An 11,254-nucleotide genomic window follows, 5' to 3' on the forward strand; every position below is an offset into this window, starting at 1 on the left:
CTTAACCCTCCCTTGTGGAGCTGCTTATTGCTGCTATAAAAACTTCCCTTATCTGCGACAGGTGTAAGATAGGGCAGTGACCCAAAGGGAGACAAAGCAGGTAAATCATGAGGGTAGCCTGTTGGATAACCCACACACTCCTCGTATTGATTAGCAATCTCCCAGTAACTTGTATTTAATTTGTGAGCAAATGTTCCTGCTTTGTTCATAATCCCATACTTGAAGATTTTAGATCTGTTGCCTTAGCAAACAAGTCCTGTAATAAATAGACGTTTCTAAGGAACAGTTATGTGACAGAATGACACAGACGGCTTTCATGGGACTGTAAGTTTAACATGCTTGCTACAACAGCAAGAATGGTGAGAGGCAGAGGGTTTTAAATATTTATGGTTCTCCTTCCAGACATTTTGCATATGTGATAGAGCTTTGTTTTTTGATAAGCAGTTTTGGGGGGTGGTTTTTTTTTTTCATCTTTCATCTTTTTTTTCCCATCTTTCATCTTTTTTTTCCCTGTAGCCTGTTTGCTTTTACCAATATTTCATATACTATTTATCCTCGTTTCTATTTCATAGACTATAATATTTCCAGGGGAATTACCCATAAGTCTACCCAGGCTGAAACAATTTTTCCCACAATTTCTTTTTTATCTTTTTTTGTCTTTTTTTCATCTTTTTTTTTTTTTTTTTTTTTTTTAAGTCTGTGCCTTGTGGCATGCAGGATTCTTAGTTCCCCGACCAGGGATCGAACCCATGTCCCCTGCTTTGGGAGCATGGAGTCTTAGCCACTGGACCGCCAGGGAAATCTCCCCACAGTTTCTTTTTAAACTTCAGCCCTGTGCTGAGAAATAAAGCCTCATGTCTCTTAGGTAATCTGTGGTTTTCCCAGCTTAGTAGACTAGATTTTAAATAGGACCTCTTAAATATCATCTTCCCTTCAATACACTTTGTTCTCTGATATCTTCCACCTCTGGTTTCTATAGTATTTGAGCAAGATAAAAATTCAACAAATTGAGAAGGACCGAGGTGAATGGGACAGTCTGACTCCAGAAGCCCGCCGAGAGAAGGAGGCTGGCCTACAGATGTTTGGACAGCTGGCACGTTTCCATAACATCATGTCCAATGAAACAATTGGTACCCTTGCCTTTCTGACATCAGGTAAGGATACAACACACTGCTTTCCCAAAACATGCAGTGGTTAAGATCTGCTTCATTTGAGGGATCAGCCCACTGAGACTCTGGTGACAGTATCCTCCTCCACAGTCTGAGAGGAACTGAATCACTAGAAAAGCTTCAAAAAGAATGATGTTGTCCATTGTTGACATGGGAATGAGGAAATGGTCATCCTCACACAGCTGCCAGAAAGCATAAGTTAGTATCATTTTTCTTGAGGACACAACTTACCCGTATCAGTATAGCTGGGGGTGTTTGTGTTACCTGAAAAAAATATTCTTGAATCTGGTTAAATGTGGTAGATCAAACAGAGATATTTATCTCTACTCCCTCTAGAGCTGCACTGTCCAGTTCAGTAGTCACTCGCCACATGTGGCTCTCAAGCATTTAAACTTTGGCTAGTCGGAATTGAGATGTGATATAAGTAGAAAATACACACTGCAGGACTTGGTATTTAAAAACAAAGTAAAACCTTTCATTAATAATTTTTATATTGATTATATATGAAATGACAACCAAGGATCACCAGACATTTGAGGAAATCCTCTAATGTGAAACACAGATAATAGATGAAAACTCTTTAAAACAGGGGTCCCCAACCCCCAGGCCGCGGACCAGTATCGGTCCACAGCCTGTTAGGAACAGGGCCGCACAGCAGGAGGTGAGCGGCGGGCGAGTGAGTGAAGCGTCATCTGCCGCTCCCCATTGCTCCCCATCACTCGCATTACCACCTGAACCATCACCCCACCCCCACCCCCGGTCCATGGAAAAATTGTCTTACACGAAACTGGTCCCTAGTGCCAAAAATGTTGGGGACTGCTGCTTTAAAATATCTTTATAAACTCAGAGGTATGAGAGAAGATACAGCATACATAAAACAGAAACAAAGAGGCAACACAAGGGATTATGCAAAGAACAAGAAGGAGCTCTTGGATATTGAAAATGTAACTTCAGAAATTTTGAAAAGTCAGTAGAAGGGTTAGAAGATAAATTCAAGGAACTCTTCCATGAAAGTAGAACAGAAAAAGAGATAGAAATTAGAAGAGAAAACAAGAAAATAAAGGATCAATCTAGGAAGTATCAAAAGAGAAAAATGAAAGGACGTTATCAAAGAAATAATACCCCCCAAATTCCCCAAAACTAAGTCAAAATTAAAAGGAGCCACCAAGTACCCAGTGCAGGGAATTTTTAAACCCCCACACTAAGGTATATCATTGTGGCATTTCAGAAAATCAGGGTACCTAAAAGGTTCCAGAGAAAAATCAGGTCATGTACAATGGTTTAAACATCTTTGAATTTCACAGCACTGACGTTTGAAGCTGGAACACAGTCCTGATGGAAAATATCTTTTCAGCCTAGAATCTTATTGCCCACCAAACCATTTTACCCTGTTTGAGGGTAAAATGTAAGGACATCTTCAGACGTGAAGGTATCAGATTTACTTCTGGTGTACCCTTTTTTGAGAAGCTACAAAAGGATAAATATACTCCATCAAAATGAAGGAGGAAAGTGGAATCCTGTAAGAGAGATGCAAAGGAAGTTCCCAGGCTGATGATAGAGGTAGCTTGTATGACCACCACACCATAGGCCTATAAAACAAGGAGTCCAAATTGGAGTGAGGAATGGAAGCTTCCAGAAAGAACATCTCCAAAAACTATTTTTGAGAGTTTTACATTTCTGGTGGAGAGTTTAGAAAGATTTAATGATAGGTACTCTGAAAATAAGCAGGAAAAAAAAGTATTAAAAAGTATATATAGGGGCTTCCCTGGTGGCACAGTGGTTGAGAGTCTGCCTGCCGATGCAGGGGATGTGGGTTCGTGCCCCGGTCCGGGAGGATCCCACATGCCGTGGAGTGGCTGAGCCCGTGAGCCATGGCCGCTGAGCCTGTGTGTCTGGAGCCTGTGCTCCGCAACGGGAGAGGCCACAACAGTGAGAGGCCCGTGTACCGCAAAAAAAAAAAAAAAAAAGGTATGAATCATCACTATCCTATAGAACTTTATTTGATGGAAATGTTCTATAAATCTAGACTGTCCAATACTATAGATACTAGCCACATGTGGCCATTGAACACTTGAAATGTGCATAGTGTATCTGAAAAACTGAATTTTTTACTTAATTTTAATTAATTTAAATAGTCACATGTAGCCAGTGGCTACCATGTTGGACAGCACAGGAACCTATATTTACTGAAATGGTAAGGTATTTACGATATCATTAATGAAAAAAGTAAGTTACAGAATATGTACAACATGATAATCATTTTGTTTTATAAATGTATATGTATGTAAATATGGACAGGAAAACTAGAAGGATATATTAGCAAAATGTTAACAGTGTTTACATCTGAGTAGTAGTTTTTATATTTTGTTTGTTTGCTGTTCCTTGCCTAATATTTTCTAATATTACTGCAATGAAAATGTATTTTAAAAAATAGCAGTCCCCAGAGGTCTCCAAGTAAAACTCTAAGACATTGTAAGTTGAAGATTGCTAATGGATTGAGTTTTCACAGACTTTGGCTTTTTTTCCAGAGATCAAATCCCTCTTTGTGCATCCTTTCCTGGCTGAGCGCATCATCTCCATGTTGAACTACTTCCTGCAGCACCTGGTTGGCCCCAAAATGGGGGCCTTAAAAGTCAAGGACTTCAGTGAATTTGACTTCAAACCCCAGCAGCTCGTTTCAGATATCTGCACCATCTACTTAAATCTTGGGTACCTGAGATTTAATTGGGCAGGCCAGAGGCCTTGCTCGTGTTTTAACTGGGGGTTTTGACAATGGAATGACTAGCTGGTAATTATGTGGAAATAGAAAGGAAATGGTTTGTTTCTAGTTGGCTGATGAAGGAATCTTCTATAGTTTTAAATAATGAGATTTTGTACGACCTGTGGGACGTTATTTGGAATTTCCAACATTCTGCCTTGATCTGTGCAAAGATAAACTTTACTGATCCATTGTTTGGAAAAGCAGTATATTTTTAAGGTCATGGGATAGTTCATAAGACTTCCTTCCTAAAAATTAGAAGAAATCATTCTATATCAAAAGAACATTCATGGTATATAAGTGATGGGGAACTTTGTTCCTCAACCCATCCGTTATTGCCCTCTTTGACCTATCCTCTGATGCTCAGTTTCTTTCTGATGCTGACCTTCTAGGGATGAGGAGAATTTCTGTGCCACTGTGCCCAAGGATGGACGTTCCTATTCCCCAACTCTCTTTGCACAGACAGTCCGAGTGCTGAAGAAAATAAATAAGCCTGGGAATATGATTGTGGCTTTCAGCAACTTAGCGGAGAGAATCAAGGTAAGGAGGAGGATAATTTGCTTATTAACATGTTCAATAAAAACTATGTCAACTCAGCCGTTCTGCTTTTTTACCCAATTTGAGGGGGGAAAAGAGTATTGCATTGAGAAAATATAAATAGCTGATTCTTCCTGATTAGTCAATAGCTAAAACTACCATATTCTTTAATAGTACTACTCTTTTCAATATGAGGGTGAGAACAGAAAAATAATTTAAGAAGCTTCTACTAAAAAGAATTTACAGATTTTTAATAGGCCGTTTTTATGAAAACTTCTCTGTACAGTGTTACCAATAGACTTGAAAATCTACGATATTTATACAGAACTTTTTAGAATACAATTCAAGATTAGTAGCTTTTAGTCATTGATTTTTATTGATTTTTCTCTGTTCTCTCTATTTGTAGTTGGTAGTTGGCTTATATAGGAATGGCCATACATTTTAAAGATTAAAATACTGTATTGTACTCAGCTAATCCCCTTCGTTGGAGCAGCTGCATTTGCATTTATGAAGAAGGAAAAATTATGGCACGGAGTCTAATGGAAAACCTTCCTAATTGATAACAGTCTTCCCTTCATTGAGTTATTTATTGAATTGGGCTTCATCTTTGCCTAGAGCTTAGGCAGATGGATCGCTGAGGAACTAAAGTTCAAGCAGATGTTGAAGCCACTTTTAAATTCCCATACCTGTTTGTTCCTAAAACCGGAAACTGCTTTTCATACACAGACTGCATGGGTAACTCTGTAATTATACAAATAATAACCCCCTCCAACCCCCACCCCTTACAGCCGGGTTGTTGTCAGAAGGATGGATGTTGAGTGTGGTGTGGTTTTTTTCCCCTGTTAACATTTAGATCCATTTCTGGTCATGGCTGCTAGCAGCTGAGCCAAACTGAAGATTCAGAGTTGGGGCTGAATGTTAAATTTGCTCCTATAGTATCCATATTGGCTTGTTTAGAACATAAAGCTGAGAATTGTTACTGTCGCCATAAAGGGTTACTAACAATAACCCTTGAAGGTTAAGGTATAGTCATTGAGCATTTTGAGTTCAGCTGCTTCTGTGATTTCCCCATAACTGCCCGGTATTTGTGCTCAGTCTCTAGCAGACCTCCAGCAACAGGAAGAGGAGACCTATGCAGATGCCTGTGATGAGTTTCTGGATCCCATCATGAGCACACTGATGTCTGACCCTGTGGTGCTGCCGTCTTCCAGAGTCACTGTGGATAGATCCACCATTGCCAGACATTTGCTCAGGTAAGCCAGCCCCCAAAAGCAGCCTCAAGAGTACAGGTGTACATTTGTCTGCTATCATCTTTTTCTCCCAGTACAATGCACCCAATAGGTACTCCACATTGTTGATTTATTAACGTATTGTGTTGAGGAGGCATGTTGGTAGAAGTATATCACTTGATTGTTAAGGATTTCAACATCCAAAACAAGACACCTGTTGAGAAATGCTGGAGCTAACTTTACCTCTTCCTTCCTCAAGGAAATAATTTCTATCAATTATAAAATATGTCAACCTTGGGCTTCCCTGGTGGCGTAGTGGTTGAGAGTCTGCCTGCCGATGCAGGGGACACGGGTTCGTGCCCCGGTCCGGGAAGATCCCACATGCCGCGGGGCGGCTGGGCCCGTGAGCCATGGCCGCTGAGCCTGCGCGTCCGGAGCCTGTGCTCCGCAACGGGAGAGGCCACAACAGTGAGAGGCCCGCGTACCGCAAAAAAAAAAAAAAAAGTCAACCTGGAGTATAAGTTGACTTGAAATTGTCTTAATTTTACTTTAGTTGTAAAAATATAAAAGACAGATTGAAAAAAAAAATTCAGGTTTTACACTCATCGTATGGGTTTACCCACATTCTGCTGCAGCTGTTGGACTCAGCCATGGTGACTACAAGTTTTCCCCAGCCTGCCTACTCTAAGTGCAGCATTAGAAAGAAATGGGTACTGAGAAACTCTGCCTATTTAAAATGAAGTTATATAAGTTGACCCAGATCTAGGGAAATAATGTTTTTTAAATATTGGAAAAAAGGATGTTCTACTTGATGGTATTTGGTATTAAGCACTCGCTATATGCATGATGCTGTGCTGGGTAGTATGTCTTTTCCAAAGTGTCAGTGAGAGTTTATATTTTTATCGTGGCTTGAGAGTACAGAGAGAAGGTATATCATTTTACCTATGAGGAAGCCATAATCTGCATTTATTTGAAGAGCAATCAGCTAGCTAAATCGAGTGTCAGCCTACAAAGCTTTATCCCTTAATACCTTATACTGTTTCAAGAGTCTGTCACTAAAACTACAAACAGCTCTTTATGCCGACATGATTGTTACAGGGTCTCTGTCTTGGGGAAATGGAATCAAATACCATCTGAAGAGCAATGTTGAGATAAAGTTTGTTAAGCGGAGAGACAAAGTAGCTAAAAAATCTGCAAAAACAAAAAACAAAAAACAAAACCTCCCAAATCACTCTCTGTCATCCCATTCTTTCTAACCTCAAGTCAGCACTTGATTCAGAATCATAATACACTCTAGCTTCAGTCTCAAGGTGGGATGCCTAGGTATTCTCTTTTTGGCTGAAGATGTTAGAACTTACGGAAATAACCCCATTTCTCTTTTTCTCTTTGTCTCAGTGACCAAACAGATCCCTTTAACCGTAGTCCCCTCACCATGGACCAGATCCGGCCAAACACAGAACTAAAAGAAAAAATCCAACGGTGGCTTGCAGAGAGGAAACAACAACAAAAGGAGCAACTTGAATAAATACTGTGACCTAAACAAACCAAAAACCAACCCCAGAGTGTAGATAAACAATTGTTTGTGGTTTCTCTCTTTCTGGTTCTGTTCCTTTCCTTTTCCTTGCTTTCTTTTTTATTCTTCACCCTTTAGTAAATTAGAGAACTGCTCTTTCTCAAATTATGATAATTAAAATTCCTAAGAACTTTACAGTGCTCCTGGCTTGCAGGAAATTATACTTATAGCATCACCATGTTTGGAAATCATCACTAATTTTTACCCTTTGTTATATCTCTTCCTGTTCGTTCTTCTTCCTTTTCTTACCTTAAATTACATTAACTTCAACTACTAAAACCTCCTGCCACCCTACTATTTCTCTTCCAAGAACTGCTCAGACATCTTTGGTGAGCACTGCTTTTAAGTATATGATGTCATGTATTGACAGCTGATATCAGAAAGTCCTGTGTTATCAAGGTATTTACTAGACTTTATGACCCAGACTTCAGCCCTTTTCCTTGTTACAGCTCTGCAATGTTACAGAATAACATTTTGTATAAAAGCAGATACCTTGATGTTTGAGTAGATTTTTGAATAAGATGAAAGATGACATGAAAAAAAGGAATCTTATGCAACTTCAGTTGGTAGCTCTTAGTTTTGTGTTACATTGTAACTCAAAGATATCTTGGAGGCCAAACACTCCCCCATGGAGTTGTCATTACCACAGAAAATTTAGCCCTATAATATTTTTAGGAGGATTGGTAGAACAAATTTGCAGTTTTGACACTTTATTCAGAAAATTCTGAGGTGAAAAAAGAAGGCTGTTGGGCCCTTTTCATCTGCTGGAAATCAAGGATTAGGCTTGAGTAGAAAAGTTAGGCAACAAATATTGTAACTATGAAAAATGTCATTTTAAGACACTAATATCAGCAGTATATCTCAGTGTATATATATATATATACACACCTACATACACACACCATGTACATTTTTATATTGGTCTAGTGTAAACAGAGTACCAATTTATATTGTCTCTTCCATGGTAAGATGTATGCAGTGTGTGGCCATGTTTACTAACATTATTCTAGACAAAATTCTGAGACTGTAAAATGTATATAGTTAACGTTTGTTTGGGCTTAAGACCTGACTTCTAAGAGCTGCTTCTAACTCAGCCTTAGGTCATCAATTACCAGAGCAGGAATTTGAGCACAACCTTGTCCACAAACCATTTTAAATACCCACTTAGGTCTATGTAGTTAGTAGATGGATGGGCCCCACTTTTACAGGTTGAGCTTGAGTTCCCTACTCAGTTGTGCAGCTTAACATGCTGAGTGAGGCACATTCCCCTATGGACTGTCTATATCACTATCCCTCTAAGCCCAAAAATATAACTAACAAGAAAAGTGGTATGATCTAGAAACAGGGGTCATTGCTTCATTTAGAGGATATTATTGTTAACCACGGCCTCTTTCAAATAAGATGGTAGTTTTACGGTAATCCAACACAAGTTGTTATAAGCAGTCCTTGATGTGTTTTTGATGGTATCAGCTGGAAACCCTCAAGTCAGAGGGCATCCCACACTAGATATAAAGTAGATGTTGCCTGTTGCTGTGCTTATAAATGAAAAAGGCAGTCTAGGACTCTCGCAAATGCCAGAATGTAAGATAGTAATTCAGTATGCTCCCTGGGTCTTTAAGGCATGGGTTGACAGGATGTGTTTATTTTCTTAAAATGAGCTTCTTTTCATATTTATTATCCTCCTTTACTTCTCTGAGAATGAACTGTATAAAATAAGCTTCAATTTATTTGCATTTATCTTCCAAACCCAATGTAGAAGGATATTTTCATTTTTAAAAGAAGTGGGGGAAAGACCAGAGTTTTATAGGAGAAAATTGGAGGAAAAAACGGGCACAAAACCTCAGAAGGCAGCTGTTCCCAGCAGCTTTCTAGTTAACAACCTCTATGCTGCCTCTTGTATCTGTGTCTGTATTCTACTTCTGTATTAAGTTAAGTCTTCAGATTGTAAGCCTTTTCTGGCAAGGTTTTTTGTTTTTGTTTTTCTTTTTTAAAAATCTCTTTTCCTGAAACTTTTTATGAATGGCTATGGCACCATTAATGCTGCTGAATATCTATAAACATCACAAAGGCAAGTGCGTAGCTTAAGGCCACTATTGGTAAGGAAACCAAGTGTCCTCTGTGCCTTTTTCCTTTCCTTGAAGTAATTTAAGACATCCCAAAAATGCGACTAAAAAATTATGATCGTGGTACAACATGGTGCGTATGTGCACTCAGAAGCTTAAAGAGGGCTTGTGTTTTCTGGAACTCAGCAAGCTCTAAATCTATCAGAGCAGACTTTCTGACATACCTAGTTTTATGTGTTGGCTTTGCTAGCGTATGATAGGAAAGTGAAGACTCTAATCAGCTCTAGTATTGCTTACTAAGAGGGTAATACTAAACTTGGAAAATTAAGTAGGTTTTATCAAGCAATCTGGGTTTGTTTGTTTTTAATATGGTTTTTAATGGATATGTGAAAACTGAAAGAAATGTCGAAGGTTTTTTAATGGTGCAGGTGAAGGTGCCAGTTGCTATTTGGTATCACACTCTACAAAAGCTTCATTACTTTATTTGATGCTGGTTACTAAGCAGCCATTGCACAGAGCATAAGTCTACTGGGTGCCTTTACAAGCCAGAGGCTGATGCTGCACTGTTGATGTCATGTGAGGAAATAATGCACATGCTCTAACTGCTTGGAAAAGAAAAAGAACCTAGAAACAAAGAAAATGAACAAAACGACAAAAAAAGTTTGATTGAAATAAAACTTGATCAACGTAACTGTATTTTGGAACATTCCAGGAAGGTTACTTCTTGTCATACTTGCCTGGGGGTGTTTGTTCAAAGCTTGTATTTAATAAATGAACATCTGACTTAACCTTTGTTATCACTGCTTTATTACAGTATCAAAAGCTAGTGGCAGTTCCAGAAATCCCTCTGAAAACTTAGAGGGCTCTGAACTTTACTTTTTTTTTAAGGTCGTATCAAATGTGTGGCCTGGCTGACCTAACCTGCCTTACCAGGCTTTTGGACCCTGGAGTTATCTTCAGATGAGTCTCAGGGCATGTTTCTTCCTAAGCAGTTCACTTTTGGCTTCACTTTTCTTCATCTGGCCTAAACCCCAGGTCTTTCACTTTAATCATTCACTATCAAGTTCCCCTTTCTTGCCCCTTGTTTCTGCACCTCTGCTATGCAAAACCTCAGCCCAGATTAACCCAACCATTTCCCTCTGCTCCAATATCCCAGCTACAGGCTACTGTTGGAGAAAAATGACACAAACTTTAGAGTGGTGTGACGAACAACCCTTCTGTGTGTCCTTAACTTCAACAGCTACTCCAAACTTTTAACTTCTTTCCTTAGATTTTCTCCCACCCTCCCACTTAACCCTCACACTCAGATGACCTTGCCTTCTACTTCACAGATTTCAGAATTTCCACTTTCAAACTTCTCTTCCATCATCGCATCTGTGGAAAAGGCCCCACAGTTTCAAGGCTAATTCCTCCAACCTTATTTCCAGCCTCATCAGGAATCTTGTCAATCCCGCTTCTCGATCTTCAATCTCCCCTTTGAGTTTCGTATCTCACATTTGGTTTTCTGGCTGGTCTTCCTTTATAGCCATATTTCTTCACTCTGGCTTCTATCCTAATTGAAACTCCTCTAGCTAATGTTTCTATATTGCTACATTAACTTCCTCATCCTTAATTTTACTTCTCTGGAGTATCAGGCAACTGAATCACTCCTTCACTGAAGCGCTGTTATTGACTCCTTGATATCACTCCTAATTTTTCATTCCACCTCTAACCATTCCATCAATCAGAGTTTTACTTCTACTCAGGCTTCCCCGGGTCCATTACTTATTGTTTTTTCTCATCAAATGCCACATCCCTACGTATATCTTTCCTTCCAGTCATATTAACTATAAAGTTCAACTCCGTAGGACACAGCTGTTCTGTTATGCATCAACCCAAGGATCTCCTTCTCTAGGAAGTCTTCCCAGATCAGCAACACGCCTAAT

General features: G+C 39.3%; 1 protein-coding gene across 1 annotated transcript in view; it reads left to right on the forward strand.

Annotated features, from left to right (window-relative positions):
- UBE4A (ubiquitination factor E4A) overlaps window positions 1–10,117 on the forward strand; it is a 33,971-nt gene extending 23,854 nt beyond the window's left edge. The window contains exons 16-20 of the mRNA XM_067751182.1: window positions 980–1,154; window positions 3,698–3,878; window positions 4,320–4,467; window positions 5,560–5,717; window positions 7,089–10,117. Of these exons, the coding sequence (XP_067607283.1) occupies window positions 980–1,154; window positions 3,698–3,878; window positions 4,320–4,467; window positions 5,560–5,717; window positions 7,089–7,218 (792 nt within the window). The 3' untranslated portion in view covers window positions 7,219–10,117. The remainder of the gene's footprint in view (window positions 1–979; window positions 1,155–3,697; window positions 3,879–4,319; window positions 4,468–5,559; window positions 5,718–7,088) is intronic.
- The last annotated feature ends 1,137 nt before the right edge of the window (window positions 10,118–11,254 follow it).

Source organism: Pseudorca crassidens, chromosome 9 (genome assembly GCF_039906515.1).
Source record: "Pseudorca crassidens isolate mPseCra1 chromosome 9, mPseCra1.hap1, whole genome shotgun sequence".
NCBI lineage: Eukaryota > Metazoa > Chordata > Mammalia > Artiodactyla > Delphinidae > Pseudorca > Pseudorca crassidens.